Raw genomic sequence first — 23,146 nt, 5'->3', positions numbered from 1 at the left:
TGTGATACATACTTACAGGATACAGGATGATGACTCTTTTTACTCTATTGCCTATATTCCACAGAAAACGTAAAGCACATTTTCTCTAAAGAATACTTTTAAATGATCAGAGAAAAGCCTAAGTTTTAAAGTTTATGTACACTGTACTTCCCATCTTCGTAACAAAATCCAACCTTCACTACCCCAATTCCATCACATTCTTTTAAAAAAAATCAGAGAATAATTTTTATTTATAATGAAGTTATTCTCTCTAGACTTTAAATCATCAGTTCACTCTTACAACAGAGAATCAATTTAAATAACACCAACAAAATGGAACGGAAAAAAGAAAACAATCTGCGTTTACATATCAATTTCTTTGATATGTCATAATGATATCCAACTTTTCTTGCAACATGGTCCATTTCCAGCGAAATTCTCAACAGACTGTAAGTGTCACAGTCCTTCATCTTGACGTTTTATTCTAAGGTGTGCTGGGTGTGGCTCTTTTGATTGCTTTGGAAGTTAAACAGTCCAACAAGGGTTCTGAAGAAAGGGCAACTTCACATGTAATCCATCCACAAATGACAGCATGCCTTCAGAGCCTCTGGTTTTTATAAAAGTCCCTTTGGAAAGTTAACTGATTGATGAATTAATTCTACGTTATAAAGCGAATCGCTGCCTAGACAGTCTGTGCCAACGTCCCTGACCTCCTCACTTCCACTGTTTTGTTTATCACATCATACAGCGATGGGAGTCTTATTTTGTCCATATTTTTACTGTAAACATTGAGAAATATACCAAGGACAACTAACAAACCAGACCATACATACCTAAGAGAAAAAAATAAGGAAAAAAGATTAATGTCAGGGTAACAATTTGTCATTAACCACAGAATTTGATGATGTCACAAAAATTCCTCAATGAAATAAAATTTTGCTACTGGATACCTATAAGAGCACTAAAATAAAACAGTATTTGTTTTATTTTACAAATAATATTTAGATCACACTAGATAGAATTCTATATTTTTAATGTTAAGTATATATGTAGGAAAAGCATTTTACAAAATACTAAATGTAGTTCATTTTTTTGAGGATAATAGCAAATTTGAAGTCCAACTCCTACCAAAAGTCTCAGGAGTATGTTTAAAGCACTGGATATGTAAACCTGCCAATGGACTTCTTAGGAATTCAATTCAGCAGTCCAACTAGTTGGGGTAGAATATAGAGAGATAAAAAGGGACACATCCTGAGAAAGCAGGAGAATTGGCATCGATTACTGCAATGAATACCCAGCCCCTGCAGAAAGAGAAACTAATTTATAGAAAACAAACAGAAGTTTCTATAAGTACAGTTGTCCCTAGTATCAGCTGGGGACTGGTTCCAGAACCCAACCCCCTCTACCCAGAGGATACTAAAATCAGTGGATGCTAAAGTCCTTTATTTATGGCATAGTATTTGCATATAACCTATGCACAACTTTGTGTATACTTTAAATCATCTCTAAATTATTATAATACCTAACACAATGTAGATGTTATGTAAATAGGTGCCAGTACATGGCAAATTCAAATTTTACTTTATGGAACTTCCTGGAATTTTTTTTCTGAATATTTTTGCTCTGCAGTTGGTTGATTCAATCTGCAGATGCAGAACCCATGGGTACAGAAGATCGACTATACATTGCTGAAAATTTATTTTGTGGTTACCTTTAAGCTCATACAGCTGACCCTTGAACAACGCAGGTTTGAACTGCACAGGTCCAGTTATACGTGGATTTTTTCAATAAATATACAGTCAGCCCTCTGTGTGTGCAGATGTGGAACCCGTAGACATAAAGAGCTGACTGAAAGGGACTTGAGCATCCTTGGATTTTGGTATATGTGCGGGTCCTGGAACCGGTACCCCATGGATTCCAAGGGATGACTGTACATTGATGATTTCTAAGTCTGAATGTTCTCAACCAATATAAGTTTAAATGATGCTAATTTCAAATACATACTAGACAGTCAAGAAAACAGTCAGTGCTTCCACCGAAAACCACAAACTAAGAGAACCATTAGGGTACAACTCTAACTCAAATCCTTTGTGGGAAAAGACAGCAAATAAACTTAACAATTAAAAAAACCATATATGTATATATATAAAATTTATATATTTGCACCAGGGCAAGGGGAGTCCCTTAATCTCACCACATCACTCACATTCATTTATACTCGAAACACATGTTTACTGGAACACATTTATACTGGAAACACAGGGTCACATGTGCATTGGGACTGGTTAGGCAATTTAAGTATACGAAATGATTTCTTCAAAATAATTACATACATTTCTGAAACAGCAGAAGACACATCAATAAATTTGGGTCAAGATGAAAAGGATTCTTTACAAAGAAATTAAGGCTGTTTAAGAGTAAATGTGAAACAAAAGTATCTAAAGGTAGAGAAACTTGTCGAATTAAAAAGTACTTACTGAAATGTGAATGGTTTGTTAAAGAATATAAATGAAAGTACAATGGTCATTCCTTTTCTCCCTGTTGTCACTGTAGGGAGAAAAAGGTTGGTTTTAGAATGCGTCTATTGTCTTGGTAATATTTCGGAAATAATTTATTTAACAAATATTTACAGAGCCTACTGTGTGCCAAGATCTATGTGAGCTGCCAAGGAAACAAAGGAAAGAGAAAAAAGAAGAAAATCAAAGTCACTGCTCCTGCTACCATGGAAGTTATAGGCTAGCAGGGTTACAGACATTAAATAATAGTTACATTTAAAGTACAACTGTAGTAAGTGCTTGATGGAGGCCATGAGGCTATGGAGGCACGTCATCCTTCAGGGAGACACACTTAGTCTGACAGGAAAGAAAGGACTTTTCCAAGGAAGATGCGATTGGATTCCGTATCTTGAGAAGCAGCAATCTAAAGGACATCCTAGTGGTGGGCATCTCTGGAGAAGACCGTGAGACATCTTTCCAGTCCTCTGTACACGGTCCTTCAAGGATTACAGCCTGAAGCTTTCCTCCCTCGTCCCACCCAGGTGCAGAGAGGAACTCTGCACGTAGCTCCGGTGCACCTTTCCGCCACTAGACTGTGAGCTTTACTCAGCTCCTTGTCTTAGTTGTCCTCATTTCCACAGCCTCTGTAGTTCCTGGCACTGAATCTTCAAAGCGTGAATGAATGAACGAATACCAGATGAAGAAACTGTTTTGGAAACTGTTAGAGCCCGATTCCCCAAATCTAGTTTTCCTACTACTTTAGTAAAAAGACCCCTACTTTTAACTGGGATACCTTCCCAGCCTCTCCTACAGTCAGGTGTGGTCACGGGACTAAGTTTGGACAATGAAGTGTGGGCAGAAGTGCTGTCTGTAGGAGTGTAGATTTGTAGGAACTTTCCATAAAGAGAAGGATGTGTCTTTCATCTTCTCTCCACCCACCTGTCTGGAATGAGGACGAAGATGGCAGAGCAGAAAGAGGGACTGGATTCCTAAGGAGCTGGAGCTACCATGCCAGCTTGGGAGGCACATGGCATACCGGTTGAGAGGACAGGTCTGGAGCTAGACGGCCTCAGTTGAAATACTGATTTTGCAACTTACTAGCTGGCCGATCACTTGGCAAGCCACTTAACCACCCTGTGCCTCGGTTTACCCATCTGTAAAATGGAACAATAATAGCACCTACTTTATAGGATCATCGTGAGGTTAAGATGAATAATATATGTAAAACAGCTAAAATGGTACCTGGTACATAATAAGGGCTATGGACATGTTAGCTGTTATACTACCATCTCTGGATTTGTTTCATGTGAGAGAGAAAGACACCTGCCTGCACCTTCAACACAAGGATTGCATCTCACATTTCTTTATACCAATCACAGGGCTCATCAATACACACAGACTGATAACCAGATTCTTTTTGAACAGCTACTATCTTACAGACAAAACTGAAACCCAAGCTAAGTGTATACATTTGCGATCTTTCTTGACAGCATGAGCTGACTTGGAAGGTTACTGATATGGCTCAAACTACAATTAAATTCCCTCTACTTACCATTAGGGACGTAAACTTTAAAAAGCACAGTCATATGTGAGCAAATAAAGAGAACAGTTAGGAAGAAATATACTTTTACAGAGGGAGCATTTATTCATTTGTTTCATTTATTCTGTGGTATTAAAATATTCCCCTAAAACTGTGAAAAATCAAAATCAGGTAAACGAGTACAGTGTAAATGCCTCATGGATGTCAATTCTACAGATCTCGGATAGAGGTGATCTTGTCCAACCCAATCTCTTCACAAAAGAGAGAAACGAGGCCCAGAGAAGAGAAGAGACTTACTCTCCAGGCCCCGTATCATTAAACGTCAGGGCTGGGACTGGGCTGCACCTTCTCTCACACCCCAGTCTAGCGCTCCTCGTGGCAGGTCACACGGCTTCCCATCCTGATGGGCTTCACCCAGGGCTCTCTCCGGATGGGAGATACTGAGAGCATTTGTCTTGTGGACCATTCTTGTGGCAAACGGTATGAGGCAGCAATTGGAGTCAACTGCCCTCCTCACCGGGCCTGACCTGCAGCCCTTCATCTGCTCCCCTCACTCCTCCAAAGCAAAGCAAGTAACAACCTCCATTTCTCTGACATGCCAAGCAAAGTCCTTGCACAGAGCACGTGCATAATTATTAGTGAAAAGGGAAGCTTATCTGGTTGAGTTTCCAGAAAGTGTACAAACGAAAGGCCCCAAAACCTTTGCTTAAAAGATACCTGTCATGTTTTAAGTGTGACAAAACTGTAATTTTCCATTATAAATTAAAAGTGATTAAATACAGTATTTTTCCTGGAAGGCATTCATCCCATCATACTTTTTAATAAAAAGATCTTTTAATGTACTTAAAGTTACTATCTAGATAAATGCATATATGTGATGTTAAAATTAAACCTTCAAATAAGAAATTCAGATCAAACATCATTTTCTTTAGAATTTTAAAGAAAAACAAGGAATAAATTGGTGAAATGTGACAATATTCTTTCTTTCTTTCAAAAAAAATTTCTTTTTGGCTGCGCTGTGCGGCTTCAGCGATCTTAAGTTCCCGACCAGGGACTGAAGTCGGGTCCCGGCAGTGAAAGCACCGAGTCCTAACCACTGGACCACCAGGGAATTCCCGACAATTTTCTTTCTAATGAAGAACAGATGCTGCCCTTACCTTTTGAAAAAGAATATCAAAGAAAATTCAAATGCTTCTTTCATAATCTAAGCAAGTATATCGTTCTTACCTGTTACAGCAAAAAGTGCACCAAAAATTTTAATCAAAGCCAGAACAAAAGAGATTCCAAAATACCCAGTGAGGGAAAAAAGGAAAGCATAGCCATAGGTCCGAAATGGATCCTGCAAATATAAAAAAGCCTGTTAGAAACATGCAAAACAAACCCTGAGGTATTATAAATGAAATAAAACTACCGATTTTAATCAACCTTTTGAGCAATAATAAGCCATTCAACAATGCAGTCAAGCAGAGATTCTGATTTAGTTCTGATTTAATGGAAAAATAATGATGAAATTAAAAATCCCCAACTTCTACATTATGAATAGTTTAAAAATTAACTTAAGGGAAAGAGCAAGGATAAAAAAAATTAAATATAAATCATTTCATTTCTGAAATAATTTCTGATTTACATACATTGTATTAAAGGAGTTATCAAATTACATAAAATAGTCTTTTTGAACAAGGGGAATTAGAAATATAGGGGATACTAATTAATGGAAGATGTTTATTTTTAAAAATGTGATTAGTGTTTACCTTTGAACAAAATGTTACTGCAGGGCCTAATCCACTAGTGCATGTCAATCCCAATAAAATGTACACAAAACCGATTGAATACGAATACAAAACCTAGAGCAGAGAAAAATAAAGTGGAAAAAAGTGCTATTTAACCAAAGGTGTAAAATGAAGGTTTTCAATATGTGGCTCAATTTCTTTATTTCATTAAATCTGTAGAGGAAACCATTTAAAAAGTAACATCATTGTTTCAATATGGTGTAGTTTTCTGGAAATGATGGTTGATTCTGTTTATAAGTTTACACATTATTTTAGGTACAACATAACACAGCAGTACTAATCCTTTCATAAATGGTTACCTAATTATTCTTTTTTTGCCTCGTTTAATTAGTGAATTCAAACCAGATTTTAATGTTGGGGGTCCTAAAAACATACACAAAACAAAGATACTCTAAAACTACTTATTAGACATGAAAAAACCCAAACATTAAGTTTGTAAACACATTAAAATACAATGAAAATAAGCAGTATATGACATACTTATTGCTTAATTTCCCAATTTTCCTACCAGTCTTTCTATTACACTCCTTATAAGCAGAATCAGTGTCATCATCAAACTTAAATACCTGCTATGTGTCAGGTACTGTGCTAATAACGCTCTATATGGATTATTCCATTTATTTCTCACAACCAACCTAAGAGACAGGCACTCTTAATCATCACTCCCCAATGTGCGGATGGAAAAACTAAAACTTAGAGATATTAAGTCATTTCCTCAAACAGGAGAGCTAGTAGAGAACTAAGGCTATCTTAGTCCACAGCCTATGTCTTAACCACTGTATTACATTCTTTCTACCTACTTACAATTCCTTAATTCTCTGATTGCTATCTTATCTAGGGAGAGTGGTGATGATGATCAAGAAAACTCCTGACCAAGATTAAAGCTCCTATGTTCTTAGGGACTCTGTAAAGATGCCCCACTCTGTTGACTAAGTAACCAGTCCTACATATCCTTACTGCTGTGTGCTCTGTCTGTCTAGCAAGGTGATGGGCTACAAAACTAATGCAAACACAGCATAACAACCTTCCTATATACAAACACCAACCAGCTAGAAGATATATTGGAAGAAAAGGCATTATTTGCAGTAATAACGGCAAAAAGATGAAACACCTAACAATAACTTCAATAAAAAAATAACTGGATTTATACAAAGAAAACTTTAAAATCTAAGGGACATTTAAAAGTAACACTTGAATAAAAGGAAAGTCATACCTTATTCTTGGACTGAAAGAATCAAGTGTATAGATGCCATTCTCCCTAAATTAATTTATAATTCAATGCCATACCAATCACAATACCAATGGGTTTCTAGTTTATTTGGGGATATGAACACCCAAGAATAACTACTGGTAGTAACATTCTGAAAAACAAAAGGAACAAAGGTGGCTAGTCCTAACAGATGGTAAATGTATGGTGATAAAGCTGCTGTCGTTATATGGTTCTGGTGCAGAAATAAGCTTGAAAGAATAAAACTGTGAACCCTGCATTAGACTAAGATAGGATAAAAGAAGGTATTTAAAATAAAAATTGGAAAAGTGAATTATTCAATAAATGATATTGGGCAAAGTAGATAGCCATATGGAAGAAAATTTTTTAAAAGTTTTGGTTGGATCAAAGATTTAATAAATAAGGAAATTATAAAACTAGTAGGCAATGGGCATAAAATTCTTAAATCTTAGAGTTGGAAAAGCCCTTTTCAATCATAATACATAGCTAGAAGTCATGAAGGAAAAGATAAGCTAAACTACATGTAAATTACAAACTTCTAAATGGAAAATAATACCAAATACAAAGAGAGAAGAAAAATGATGTAACAAAGCATTTTTTTAACATGCCCCAAACTCCATAAATCAAAGAGGAAAAAATTTATCAAATGCTTGCAATAAGGTATCAGCGGTGATAATGGTATTTTACTTTTTACCTTCCTGTAATATTTGAACGTACTACTTTTATGAAAATAATGACGATCAACTAGTTTAAAATTGCAATGCGAGTCTTCAATACCATAATTATGTCATAAAATTAAGTATATCGTCATTTTTGGGTCTGTCTGACGTGAAGAAAAAGCACTAGAGTATTTACCATTTCCGAATTAGAAGCATTATGAAGTTTCATAGCTTTCTCTTGGACATTTCCAATGACAGCATCTGCACATAGTGCCAGGGAGATGAGGATCACACCTTCAAGAAGGCATAAGAAAAAAATAACCTCCTCATTTAAACATATGAACGATAATCAAGACATCAGAAATTTAATTGGGCTAAAAAACCAAAATCAGACCTTAAATCACATTTGCTCAGCGAAGTTGAGTATTTTTATCCACAACCAGTTGTAACAGGCATGTAGGTGATGTTATTAAAAAAAAAACAACAAAAAACAACTAATACTAATAAACTGCATTAATGCTGTCACCTTGTTGTGTTTCACAATCATGTCAAATAATATTTCTGCTTTTAAGTAGATTATGTGTTTGAAAGAAACACTGTATTAAACAAATACAGAAGAGATTCTTAGATCATCTATTGGGATTGGTGATTAGTCAGTTAATTCAAACAATCAAAGGAAGAGGGAAAGCATAAAAATAGTACTCATATTATTAAAATACTCTGGATGATCAAAGTTGAAAGAACAGACCTAATAGGTTCTACCAGCATCGTTTGTAAAAGGCTGGTTTAAAGGGCTGCTCTAAGATGCTGATCTGAATCCATTAACTTAGCGTGATTAACGAGGTTAGTAAGAAACATAGACTAACAACTGGTCAGGAACATTTTGATTCTTAGAAAGAACAGCAAAGTTGACGTAAATGATTTTCTTCACTACTTCATACTTCTTTTTCTCACAAATAATTATAGTTTGTACTGCTGATATATGTATATATATATTACATATGCTGCTATTTTTTGTTATTGTTATTTTGTTTTGCTTTGTTTTTCTCCCTGTTCTCTCAGAGTTCCTTTGAAAGAACTATTTTTGTTAGGTCAGGCTAGGAAATGGGATGAAACTAAAATAATCTTATGAGTAACACTCAATAGTTTAAGAATGACAATACTGTATATATAATAAGCAATCTCTCTGTAAGGTCTTTAGACTAAAAACAAGATTCCAACACATATCTTTTATTCTTATTTATTTCTAAACATACTATAATACCTGTTCTCCTCGTGAAAGATCGAAATTTAATTTACAAAATTCCACATGGCACACCATGAGGAAAAGTGTTTACGGTGGAAGCTTTATGCACTTTAAGGTTATGACCACATTTATATTACACAGTTCAATATTAAAGAACAGCATAATTTTCTTTTTTAAAGCTAAAACAATGAAAAGTAAGTTTGCAAGTTTCATTATTTTTTAAGAAAGTGAGAATAACAATTACTACTGTGATCCTCCTATAACTCATGTGTATATTTCCAATTCAGCTCATAAGAAATTGGTCTGTCATGTACTCGATAATGGGAGATTCCATCTAGGCACACAGCCTCTTGTCGTGTCAAAATACTATACAAGAGTACTAAAAACAACTGTTGTTTCCAGAGTTGTGATATTTTTACTACATCTTATATGGAAAGTCCAAAAGCTTTATGTTAGAGATATGAGAATCACAGATGCCACACCATCATTTAAAACCCTCATGAAACTGTAAAAATTCTTACTCTAAACCGAAACACCTACAAAAGCTAGGAATACAAGTAAATTCCTTACCTGTCAGGTTGAAATTTGGTGCAACCGTGCTGTCGGCTAGGGTAAACCATATCAGGCCGAGGCTCATGCATAAGGCAGCAGACACATCAGCAACATTGTAATGCTTTCCTGTGCAAAATAAATGTAAGTCAACCTCATTATGCAATTACCCACTCAGCACAGTTTTCGATCTATGCGTTTAAACAAGTAGAGCAGGGACTGCCTTTTATATCCAATGTCAAAAATGATCAGGAGCACTTAGGTCAAGGCATGAAACAAGACAGTCACAGAAGGGCTTTGAAAATCAAAATTACCCCGTGGGCACCAAAATGTCCTTGTAAGTTAGATACGAGATCCTTCTTATGATAGTGAGTAAATAAGAACATTTAAAAAGGTTGTGGAAACTAGTGCCTCTTTTACTTTATGTATAACACAAGGCTATGAATTTTCTTATACGTCGTAAGTTTACCAAGAAACCAGAGTAGTTATTCAGACTATATATGTTCGCAAATAATATAGTCAGATAACTTCGAGGTTGGTGAGGATTAACTTCTTTTAGCACAGCCAAGTTTAAATAATGAAATCACATAGTGTAACTTTTTGGAAGGACTGTTAAGGAGATATTATACAGGCCAAGTCAGTTACGATGTGAAATGTGATTTTTAATAGGAATTTGAGATCACTATTTTTTCCTGTGTGAACAGTTATCCTGAAATTATATGTGAAGTAGTTGACATACACATTTTCATTTTAAAAGGCTCTTTTGGGAAGGCTTATAATGCATAAAATGAAGTCAGGCTTTATAAGAACTTCAGTGATTATCAAAACATGAATATTCCGCATGACAGTCAGATGAACAAAACAAAAACTTGTTCCACTGTTTGTCACTATCATTGCCTCCTCTTTTGCTCCTATTTTCACATAGCTTGTAATTTAGTTGGGATCCTAGGGAGTCAACAGTCAGCAGAGTTGGTTAAAAAACACTTGCTCAGGGCTTCCCTGGTGGCGCAGCGGTTGAGAGTCCGCCTGCTGATGCAGGGGACACGGGTTCGTGCCCCGGTCCGGGAAGATCCCAGGTGCCGCGGAGTGGCTGGGCCCGTGAGCCATGGCCACTGAGCCTGCGCGTCCGGAGCCTGTGCTCCGCAACGGGAGAGGCCACAACAGTGAGAGGCCCGCGTACCACAAAAAAAAAACAAAAAAAACCAAAAAAAACCAAAAACCCACTTGCTCAGCTTAAGCTTTACTTCAACATGGGAATCGTCCATTTGTATAATGCAGAGCAGAGCCCTGGAGAGTAGAAAAATGAAAGAATTGAAAAAAAGAGCTTTCCAGGTACTTCTGAGCTAGGCCTTCAATATGTAAATACAATATTTCTGGAAATGTAGTAGGTTCCAGATTAAAAGAATAAAACAAAATACTATTTTTATTTTTCCCCATCTCCAAATTACCGACTTCAGATCGTGAGGTGTATCACAGAAGTATCGGTGTTTTTATAATAGCTTTTTTTTTTATTAGATATCACTCAGAAGGGTTACAGTATCTAGACTGTTCATTAAAGATATTAATTGAAGTTTAATGTTTTTCCTAATGCTAGATGCCATAACATATCCTATTAATTTCAAACAGTATGAAAATATATCATTACTATACCTTGAATAAAAACTCCTCCTAGCATAACAGGAATCAATTTGCAGCACTTGAAGATGACTTGGGTAGGATAATTCAGGTAGCCCAAGGAAGTGTTTGATAACCCCATAGTACCCACAGTTAGAAAAGCTATTATCATGTAGGTTTTTCCTGGTATTCTGTAAAAGACAATTTTTAAAATCTTCATTTTGGGACCCAATTCATACTATTGTAAGAGAATGTGTTTACAATGTGTAAATTTCTAATTACTCTTCTAATTTCTGTTTAATATTCCTATAAATATCGGTAAAATATCACTATTCGTAAAGTTACAACAGTGTTAACTTGTATAAAAGAATGTTGGTGAAAATAACAATTTACCTTTATTTAATCAATTGTAAGTGAGAACTCTCAACTGCGTGAAAAAGTAGTACATTAGAGAGTTACTTAGATTCTTACTGAAAGTATAAATGCTATTTTACATTTAGGGTTTTTTAACAGTAGTTACAGCTACATATAAAAACCATTGACTAAATTTAGAAAAAAAGAATTGATTTTAAAAAAAAATTGGCTTCTATAACGGGAAAAGACACCTTAGTTAATTAACTTCTAAATTGTTGTTCCGTTTCCTAACATTCCATCTAGCATTAGGAAAAATACATCTATCCATTCTGCTAGAACAACCTGAGCAGAATTTCTCTAGAAAAAGAACATGGTGGTTTAAAACTCCAGACATGGTTTTTATTACTGTAATGTCTTATGATTCATCTCTAATGCTGTAATTGTATAAAATGTTAAAACAATCAACTTTCAGATGAGGAATCTGACTCTCCTGATGATCCCAAATTTTCTACTTTGGGCTCTAACTGGATTTCCTAAAGGAGATTCCTAATTTGGTATCTTCATAATTCTGAGCTGTTCTTGTGAGCGTATGCTCACAAGATACTTAATGGTCTAAAATAATAATCTTGTACATTGGTGCACTATTCATATAATTAAATTATGTTGCATTTTTAGATCTAGTTTCCATTTTGGGATTTGTGCTCATGTTTAAATCAAGGCGACAAAATTCCACATTTTTTATACGGCTAGATATAAGGCAAAATAATTTACTAGATAAGTTCAATTAAAATGCATCATTTCCACTTACATTTCAATTTTGAGACCTTTGCTTACACTTTACTAACACAGTGGTCAACATTTAAAATCCATGTGGAAATAACTGGGCATGCCCGTTATGCATCAGTGTACACAGACACTGGTTTTTATGCTGTCCGTGGGGTTTAACTCTCAGTGGGGTAACAGTGAAGGAGGACAGCACCACTTCTCCAGGTAATGATAAAAGTCAGAAGAGGCAAATTTCCTCATCCATAAATTGCAAACAGTGGCCAGAAAATAAAAATTCGTGTCAGAAGAATCACAAGATTAAAAAAGCAGCACAGTAAAGGAAGAAAGAAAACCAGCCTGGAACTCAGGAAGCCTAAATTCAAAAGGTTCCAACTCTGAGTGCAGCCTGGGGCACGAGCTCACGGAAATCCCAGCTCTCCTCCAGGTCTGCTTTCTCACCGGTGAAATGAGGTTAGATTTCATCATCTTGCTTCTAGGACTCTCACTGTTTCTATTTGAATACCCCAATTGCTTACTACTTTAGATATGATGGGAAAGTTGTAACTTTGATAAGCCCCTTGGCTTTTCAATTTGGTACAGATCTCCTTTATTAAAAACTCACATAGAGTAATTAACACTGAAGTTACAAGATGGTCTTTGGTGAAATATATACTTTGGAGTAATATACTTTGGAGTATATTTAGGGTATTCTAGTCTATGATGGGCTATATCACACATCACCATATTTCATCCTCAAAATGAAACAGAGAGAATTTAAGAAACTTCCCTGAGGTACTGACAGAACAGGAGGCAGTTACATGACTCAAATCCATGTTTTCTGACCCCAAATTCTGTACTCTTCAAGTACATGAGTATTCATATAAATATAGGAAGAGAGAAAAACCTAAGCAAAGAATTTGACTAATTAAAGGTCTAAAGAGCAGTGTCACTTAAATAAATTCAGATATATATATATACACCCACTGAAATAAATTCAGAAACAGGGGATTGGGCATATTTTCATTGTAATACACTTATAAAGACTTTTTCTAAAAAAGTTTTTAACGTGCCTTGGACAACTTCTAATTACATTTATTACAGGTCTATAAATTCTTCTACCTAATTCCTTCACTCATGTTTCAATCAAACACAAATGACTTTAAATATGTTATGGTTATGTGGTTTAAAGGTTGGGAAAAACATGACCGGAGGCTCACTCCCCATCTTTTGGTAGCTGAGAGGGAGTTGTATCTTTTTAAAATTTAACAGTTAGGAGATGCATCATCTTTGTGTTTTTTTCATTTAATAAATACAGCATTGGGTTCCTTTAGTTTAGAAGCAATCAGAGGTCCAGCAGTTTGCAACACATAATGAATAAATATGGAAGCCAGGCTTCCATATATGTAAGTCCTGACAGACACATTTAATTACTTTCTATCCTACTACCCTATGGCTAAGCTAAATCTTGTAGAGTTTCAGAATATGAAAATAATAAAGAAGATCTCCTCAGATTCAAACATTTTTAACATTGCTGCTATAATAATTTATTGGCAATAGAGAGGTTGAGAGGTAAAATTAGACCCATGAAGAAATACTGGTGTTACTGATTTAAATATTTAGAATTTTATAGTTATTTTCATACAAACATCAGAAACATTTAAGAAAAAAAAGTAGCTATGAAAAATTTTTATTTTCACTGAAGGATTAAACATTTATATCAATAAAGAATGTCAACATTATAGCTCCTTATTACATTTAAACTGTCCAATATATACATGAAATATTCACATATTAGAGTCTGATGTGACAGGATAACCACACTTAAATTTACCAAGAAAATGTTATATTCAAATTCCCAACCACCTTCTGATATGAGACTAGGTTTTAACTGCATATTGCTCAATATGCCATTAACAATATTTCAAGATATTTCTCAAACCTAGGTGGTCGTTAATTTAAAAGCTACTGTCATATAAACTCTTTTAGTTTTGACAAAAAGGAACATTATGAAATTTCTCTAATGTCCAAGAATGCAATTCCTACCACTGGCCATTACAAACGCAATGATGTTAAGTGGAATATATCCCACAAAACAAAACATTAACTATGCATTTCAAAAACCACTATAAAAATAGGTATTGATCTTTCATATCACCATTCTTATGTAGTACCATCATAAATTTTTCAGTAATCACACCTATTTCCATTATAAAAACATATATGTACAACTGAATACATTCTCTTATTATTGAGTATAAACATTTTTTTTTTTTTTTTTTTTTTTGCCTGCGCTGCGTGGCATGTGGGATCTTAGTTCCCCCACCAGGGATCGAACCCGGGCCCCTGGCAGTGGAAGTGCAGAGTCCTAACCACTGGACTGCCAACGAATGCCCTAAACATTTTTTAATCTGATAACATTACACTTTTTTCAATGTATAATGGAAATACCATATTTAATATTTTTAATAAGTTGATAATACTGATAAAAATTCTTGGGTATTAAATGTTTTATTAACGGGAAATGTATATTTCACGTATAACATATTCCATGTGCGCAAAAAATCAAACAATAAAAATGAACTACTACTCATGTACTTAACTGCCAAAAAATAAAAACAAATAAACCACATACCTTCTCCTTTTGTCCTGAATAAGCTGAAGCTCTATTAGGCCAAATATGGAGTAAAACGCAAACTGCACTAAGGTAAGGTACCAGCCATAGGGCTTAAAACCCTCCACTGAAAATATTAATTCCTGTCAAGAGAGACATGAACACTGTTTAAGTCCAAGGGGCAGACCAGTTACCTCACATTCCTATAAGCACAGCACATTCCTATAAGCACAGCATTTTAATAGAAACCAAGCTTCACCCCCAACAACAAAATGCACAAAAAACATCCAAACTGTAAGGCTTCTGAGAGATAAAATTAGAGAAGTTAGGAGGCCTCTCCAAAGAAGTGACAGTAGATATCCAGGTATGACAATCAGCAGAACAGGAAGCAGGGGAGGAAGAACTAGGAAGCAACCCCCTCCTACGCTTTTCTCTTTTTTTAAAAGACCAAAATTAAGAGTCGCCCAAAACAATGAGGAAGGCAGCTGATTCAAGGACTCATGTACTCTTATAAAAAGCATATTTCATTAGAAGTCTATTATCTCAGGTCTGTTTTCCAATATTAAGATAATCAGTTCAAATTGATAATTAATGTTACTTTTTAGAATTCTTGTGCCATAGATTATATAAAACTTCTCCTTATAGAGAAATGGTTACTCTTCTTAAAAATAATGTTATATCATGAAAAAAATTTTTGTTAATTGTTAAAAAGCCATTCTTAATCTCATTAAGAAGTATTCTAATAAAGCTATCTGGCTTAATTGAATGCATCAAACTATCCACCAAATATATACATTTCAGCTGTATTTGAAATAAAATTTAAAAACATGAAATTGATGGATAAACTTATGTTCAAAGAAAAACTAAACACAGCCTCTAAAAAGATCCCGAACTGATTTTGTACATTTAGGATGCTGTGTAGTTCCCCAAATTTAGATTTCACCTTCAAGTAAGTCTGTAAGTTATTTAGGAGATTTCTGGTTTACAAACTATAAAACATAAAAATAGCTTTATTAATATCCTGGCACTCAGGTAAATATTTCACTTTCTATATTGCTAACTTTACTACAAAACCCCATTTTCTTTAACCTATTTTAATATCCAATTAGTAGCAATGTCAGTTCTCACCAAAGTGATGTTACAATTATAATCGGTTTACCTTATTTTAAAAGAAACTTTGCACATATTAGTTGTAAATTAAAATCTCTGATCATTTATCAGATAGAAAAAATTTAATGAAATTTGTAAATTTCTAATTCATTTTCCATTAAAATGGCTAACTTTGCTCCCAAGCTATTTGGTAACAATGGTATTCGAAGGACAAAAAAAAAATTTCTCAACAAGAGATTCTAACATTTGATAAAAGTTACTATTTTATATTGTTCTTCATTGTGGTATCTGAATTCTTACATCATCTTCTAGTACAAAAGTCAATTATAAATATTAAGATTTTAAAATTCATGTTGTTTTACACTAATACACGTTACAGCATTTTCCGAAGCTAAGGAATAGTCACAATTCTGTCTTCTCCTTTATACTTACTTTATATTTTATCTCTATAAAACAAAGGAAAAGCATACAACAACTTCTAAGATCACTCTGATTATAAAGAATATCAGAAATATTATCTGTCTTCAGAAAACACATCACTTTCCTTTTCTTCAACTACAAAGAGTTTCTCATGTTAGGGAGTTGCATAAAAAAGCAAAGTTGGTAACGGCTGAAAATACCCACTAATGAGTTGACAACTGGTAATTAACGGTCCCCATGCACACATTTTGTTTACACTAGCCTGGATCCTCATCCATCCAGCTCTTGTTTTTGAAGGTCAGGAATTTCCTGGTCAAATGTATACAACTATCCCATAAAACAATGCAAATACAAGACAAACTGTGGCAACGTTAGAAATGTTTTGCATAGGCAAAATCACAGAAAAATAAGGTTCTGGCAAAGTTGAATTAGAAGAGGAAACCAACAAGAATGAAAACACAACAGATGCTTCAAGAAAAGGATGATTCAAGTATTATAGGACTGAAGAGACACCCTTGGAAAAATAGAAAACATCCTGATACACTTTTGCAAAATGACCTCTTAATGAGCTCTAGGAATTGAGAGTGAACTAGAATGTGGCTTTTTGTGCTGCCATTCAATTTCATGTGAGAATTATGTTCCAAAATACCAATCAATACTTCAACCATTTTCTTTTAAAAAGCACATGGTAGGGCTTCTCTGGTGGCGCAGTGGTTGAGAATCCGTCTGCCAATGCAGGGGACACGGGTTCGAGCCCTGATCTGGGAAGATCCCACATGCTGTGGAGCAATTAAGCCCATGCGCCACAACTACTGAGCCTGCGCTCTAGAGCCCACAAGCCACAGCTACTGAGCCTGTGTGCAACTACTGAACCCTGTGCGCCTAGAGCTCATGCTCTGCAACAAGAGGAGCCACCGCAATGAGAAGCCTGTGCACCACAACAAAGAGTAGCCCCCGCTTGCTGCAACTAGAGGAAGCCCATGCAGAGCAACGAAGACCCAACACAGCCAAAAATAAATAAATAAACAAAAATAAATTTATATATAAAAAAACCCCCACATGGTTGCAATTACCTACATTTTGCAAAACATAACACTTCGTATTTTTTCATAATTTTAATTTTTTAAGATTGTCTCTTGCTTTCCTTCCCCCATGTAAAATATTTCACTCTAAAATTTGGATCCCTGTTTTCAGTCAATTTAATCTTAGTAGCTCTTTTCTACTACTATACTAAGAAACTCAAATTTGTGAATAAACTTGCTATCTTATAAAAGAAAGTATCTTGGACAAAACTATTAGTAGTACCCATGTTGAGCTCATTTGTTATAAATAATTAACATATTATAAACGAATGACTAATTTTTTACCTGTAAATATCCATAAATTAGGTAAAATATCAAAACTCCAGCAACACATATGAGAAATTGAGTAAGTTTGTTAAATCTGCTGAGATTTATGCCAAGCACTACAATATCATCTATTGACTTGATGTGTGGTGACATTGCTTGGGTTTTGGACGGGACAGTGATAGAAATATATTTCCTGGAGCTGTTGAACTTGAGATCCATTGTTCTTATTTTGCCACATTCAGTGCTTCCAAAGGTATCTTTGCTGGTTTCCTCCCCTTTGTTCAGTCTTTCTTTTGTCTGCTGAGCCAAGCCCTACAGAAGGAAATAAACAATTAAAGCAAAGCATTTAGACCATCAAGTAAAGTGCTATGCTCCAAATAATATCTCAAGTCACATTTGGAAAATTACACAGGTAAGAGTTATTCTCTCTGGATAGTAATATATTAATTCTCCTATTCAAGCTTCCCATCCACCAAAACAATATGCTTAGTCTCCAAACACGACTAAATTAAATATACACCATTCTTATTTCCACAGCAACAAACTAAAAGCTAACCTCGTATTTATTTCATCCAAGTAAATGTGCCTTTATTATGTTTCCATTTGCAGTGAGGATATAATTTTTAAAGCCCACAATAGTTTACGCATAACGTCTTCAACATTAAAGTCAATCTATAATTGCAGAAGAGAGTAAAGAACAGCCCAAACTCCTACAGCTACTAAGACAACTGTAAAATTTATTTGCTAATAACATTTTAAAATAAAGTCAAACATTTGTAAGTTGTGCAAAAAGCTAGATTTAACCAAGATTATAGAAAGGATACTATGCTTTAGCAACAGCATCTCTTAGGCCAAAAGAAAACGTTTTTTTTCCTTTGGAGAAAAATCTCTGCAATTTAAAAAGTCTTTGGTAGTTGTTCTATGGGTATAAAGTTTCAGTTATACCAGGTGAATAAGTTCTAAGGACCATCTGTTGCAGAGGCCCTATGACACAGTGTCTGTGGTTAACAACATGGTGCTGTGCACTTAAACATTTGTTAAGAGGGTAGATCTCATGTAAAGCATTCTTAACTACACACACACAAAGGGGACACAAGGACACTCCTGGTGGTGACAGATGTTTATTACCTTGTTTATGGAGATGGTATCACAGGTGTATGTATATGCCCAGACTCATCAAATTGTATCTACTAAACATGTGCATTTTTTGTATGTATCAATTATACCTCAATAAAGCTGTTTAGAAAAAAGAAATAAAGCCCTTGGTTTGTAAAAAGCTGAAAAACACATCATTTTTTGTTAGTCTGTGAAAAACAATCATGAAGGCTCCATAGATGACTATCAATTTCTCCTTGGATTAATAGAAATTGAAAAGTAAATTCATGTAAAAGTTGAGGAAAGTGCAGAATTATGACAAACAGAACAAACTTATTAAGAAAAACTTATCTTCCTAGAAAAGAATGTCTGTTACAATCCCAGTGGGAATTAAAATTTACACTCTAGTTGAGAGAAGAGGATAAGAATAATTTTGACAGTGAACTCTCTGGAAATCTTAAAAAAAAAAAAACCCAAAACTGCCATATGGTGATTTAAAATGGCAAGAATTAGAGTCACCTCTTCATGATCGCTTCTAGTTTGCTGATTTACAGAGATTAAGTAGGTCTCCTTCTGTAATTTAAACTTGGGGTCAAGGCTCTGACTACAGCTTGTAACTAACAATAATACACAGGCATCAAAGAACATTTGCTGTACATGATACCTGTCATATTTCTAAATAGAAAATGTGTAATTCCAAGAAGTTTTACTGTATTTCCTTTCCTTTGCCCATTTCTTCTTTTACACGTTGTTCTTGTTGTCCATGCTACGTTTAATCAGTGTCATCTCTGTTAAGACTTTTTAAGTCACCCTGTAGGATCCCCTTGGGATATGACTTTCTTTATAAAGCATGCCTTAAAAGACCTTACCTAAATGTTGTTTGAATGTAGAAGAAACAAAAAGGTTAGCAACTATTTTCCATACGTGTAGGCGTGGGTGTACTAATAAATGGGTGTACAAATGGGTGTACATTCTAATAAATCTGGCCCCATGTAGGTTTTTAAGCTTCCTCTCCCTCCCTTGCATTTAGAATGAAGTTTTATTAATCAGAACAGCACTCCTCAGATCACGTGACTGATGAAGAAAGACACTGAGCTCTGATAGCCAATAACTGTGATCCTGAATGTTTGCCATATTCCTTCCATTTCAGGCATTAATGACTGACATCAACCATCATCTAAAGAAACTGGTCTAATGTCCTTGTGATGTAGGAAAAAATAAAAAGGAATCAAGCACAGAATTAAAATTAGCTTTCAAATTAAATGATTAACATTCTGCTTTAATTTTCAAGTTCATGTAACCCTTGAAACTAATGTCAAAAAAATAAAACACAGGTGTGAATCACTGCCTAAGGTCTCTTCCTAAAGTCAACACAGACGTTTAATTACTTGAAGTTACAGATAATTGCTAAAATGCAATTTAAAAAAGTAGCATTTCTAGCACATATTGAAATTTAAAAATAAATGACTGGTGACAATGTTGATTTAAAATGACCAACTGAAGTAAAATTTAATTTCTTAACCTACTCTTTCCCAACCTTTTGAAGAAAAGTCTCCCACTACAAAAAGGTAGAACATAAGGAAAATATGTCACTACGATGTAAGCACCCTGAAAAAAAAAAACTAGGTTCTGTATTTTGCCACACTCCACATTACATGTTGTCATTATAGCTAGGTTAACTGGACTCTGGATATTAATCATGACCTGTGGCGTATAATTATAAAACACAGAAAAACAAGGTTCTTTCCCATTTCTTTGAACACTCTTCATTGCACAAAGTTCAAGAAACTGTGTGCTAATTTTTGAAGATCAGTTTTTTTTTTTCCTAAGGGAGAAAACTAAAATTAGGACTTTACAGGTATATTAAGAAATTAAGTATTACAAATAACACCTATCTAAATTATTTTCAAAGGCTGCATCTCCCTCTTCCAAGTCCCAAACTATCCCAATAAGAAAACATTCATCCTCAAAACAGTTCTAGATGTCTGATAGCCTACTGCAGAAGAAATGCATATGCCTAACATTAAAAAAAAAATGTTAGAACGCCAAATCCTTCCACCCTCTTTCAACATTTCTTTAAGAAAATAAAACGGTGGGCAAGAGAGTTAAGCTGCAAAGACTGGAGGAATTTGAACAACTACCAGTGGAAGTTCATGACAAGAACTTAACCCGATGAGAACAATCACCTTGCACTGCAAATGGACAGCGGAGTACCATACAGTACCCAGATGAACGCAGATCCCGGACGTAGTTCTTCACTGAAAACGCTGTTTTGGGGGACCCAGGCGACTGACAGTTGTCCAGAGGCCCTGGGGATAGCCTACCAGGCCCTCCCGGAGGTGGCCTCAGGCCTGCAAGCCTGCAAGTACCGGCCTGAGCGAGCTCTCGCCAGCCGTAGGGCGGAAGGGCGAGGACAAGCAGATGCTCCTCCCTGGAAACCTTGCCAGCAGGTTTCCGTTCTTTGTAAAAGGAAGTCACCCGCACCCTGCCTCCCGACCTCATCCTCTCCCGCTCTCTCCTTAGGATGAAGATGGGCGGTGTCAAGGTTCTCCGGGAGGTGGGGCGGGGGGTCTGCGTCCCAAACACGGCGAAAGACCCGGGGGGGGGCACGTCCACTCCCGAGCCAGTGTGTCACCTGAAAGGGGGACCCCAGCCCAGGGGGCGCCTCAGCCAGACGGAGCGTCTCCCCCTCCCCAGGTCCGTCGCCATCACCTCCTGCTTCTCCTCCTCGCCCGCTCCTGCACGTTCCACCGCAGCCGCCGAGTCGTCGCCCGATGCTCGTATCCCCGGCGCCCGCGCGACACTTCCGCCTATGTGTCCGCCGGCGCGTGCGCAGTCGCGCGGCCCCGCCCCCTCGCCGGCCTCCGGCCTCCGGCGGAGGGGGCGCGGTCACGTCTCGCGCAGCCTCCCTCAGCTCCGGGGCGCGGGATAGGAGCCGACGAGGTCGCCCAGCGGTGTCGGGAGTGAGCTACTACGCGCGCTAAACGCCGCGTCGGGGCCGTGAGCGTCTGTCGGGTGGAGTGTTCTCATCTTCCGACCCGTGCTCCTCGAGCCTGTGCAGCCCCCCAGGTTGCAGGGCCCGGTCCCCCGGTCCCCGTGGGCGACCACGCAGGTGGCGCCTTCCCGGCCAGTGGCCGTGCGCTGGAATTTGAGAAGGAGGCCCAGTGGAGAACGTTGAACCCGGGTATAGACACCGTTGGGGTTCCCTCTGCTTGATCCAAATGAGATGGGGTAAAGTCACAGTACCTTTCTCTGCTTCTGTGTTTTACCTGCTTTCCGGGGAAGGTGAACCCAAGTAACGCTTGGGTTACTTCTGACGTAAATAATTCAGCTTGTGGCTACAGCATCCCCGGTCCTTTTCATGAAAATGTCAGCGTTGTTTGGACAGTGCCACTTACTGCACAGAACGTAAATCCCACGGCTCTACCAGCTCCCAAACTAAACATTTATCCTACAGTTAGGGCTGCATCTACAGTCACTGAGATGCAGTGATGTACAAACCGAGATGGGATCGGTGATGAATTGATTTGGGGGTATGCTAAAATGATATGGAAGGCAAAGATTACTATAAGGAAGGAAGCTTTTCGAGAGCATGCTTTGGCTCCCCGGGAAAGGAATGAATTGGAAGCACACCAGGCATCTCCTTTTGTAAATGGTGGGTCTGGTTGGGCATTTTCATCTAATCCTTGTTAGGTCGAATTTTTCAAATGTTGACTACGGCTTAGAGAATTTAAACTTCTTAAAGAAATAGTAAATGGTAGCCTTCCAATGATGCCATGCTGTTACCTGGATAACGTGGATTTAATGCTACTGCTAGGCATTTATACAACATGGGTCATGTACATAATCCATAAATTAGAAATAGAAGCTCTCTGCCCTCAAGGAGTTACAGGTACACAGGAAAAGGTAAATGTTAGCATAAAACAACTTACAGTACAAGAGGTGTTCTAAGGTATCATCTCCTTGTACCTGGATAATTACGGTAGTCTTCTGGCCGGTCTTTCTACTTCCCCTTTATTTCTCGACTTTCCAATTCCTTTCAGCAGCTGGAATGATCCTTTTAGAACCTGCCAGAATATACCATTCCTCTGCTCAGAACCCTTTACCATTTTACTCAGATTAAAATTCAAAAGCCTTACCATGGCTTCTAAGAAAGAGCTCAGTCTGGATAAACCACATCTACAGCTGCTGTTCAAAGTTCATCTAACCCTGTCCAAGCACACCAAGCAGCACTCAGGACTTACTGTTCCTTCTGCACGGACCACTGCCCTCCCAGGTACCCACAGAACGTGCCCTCTCACTTTCCTCCGTAGCTGCTCAAATGTAACTTGACCTGACAGTT

At 36.7% G+C, this 23,146-nt stretch overlaps 1 protein-coding gene across 4 annotated transcripts; it reads right to left on the bottom strand.

Annotated features, from left to right (window-relative positions):
- Positions 1–212: 212 nt before the first annotated feature.
- SLC35B3 (solute carrier family 35 member B3) lies at positions 213–21,626 on the bottom strand. 4 transcript variants are annotated; one of them, XM_082639903.1, is made up of 11 exons: positions 20,991–21,430; positions 18,838–18,945; positions 17,728–18,021; positions 14,852–14,973; positions 11,137–11,291; positions 9,508–9,615; positions 7,888–7,985; positions 5,766–5,858; positions 5,242–5,353; positions 2,457–2,526; positions 213–812 (listed from the first exon to the last, which is right to left on the bottom strand). In XM_082639903.1, exons 3-11 carry the CDS (start codon positions 17,926–17,928, stop codon positions 662–664), a joined length of 1,110 nt encoding a protein of 369 aa, XP_082496029.1. In that variant the 5' UTR covers positions 17,929–18,021; positions 18,838–18,945; positions 20,991–21,430; the 3' UTR covers positions 213–661. The 4 variants fall into 4 exon arrangements, with proteins under 4 accessions (XP_082496029.1, XP_082496031.1, XP_082496032.1 ...); XM_082639905.1 differs by lacking the exons at positions 18,838–18,945; positions 20,991–21,430 and adding an exon at positions 21,440–21,626; XM_082639906.1 differs by lacking the exons at positions 18,838–18,945; positions 20,991–21,430 and adding an exon at positions 21,517–21,619.
- Between the last annotated feature and the right edge of the window lie 1,520 nt (positions 21,627–23,146).

This window comes from Mesoplodon mirus (genome assembly GCF_964341445.2).
Source record: "Mesoplodon mirus genome assembly, chromosome: 12".
NCBI lineage: Eukaryota > Metazoa > Chordata > Mammalia > Artiodactyla > Ziphiidae > Mesoplodon > Mesoplodon mirus.
This window is presented reverse-complemented; position numbering and strand designations above follow the sequence as displayed.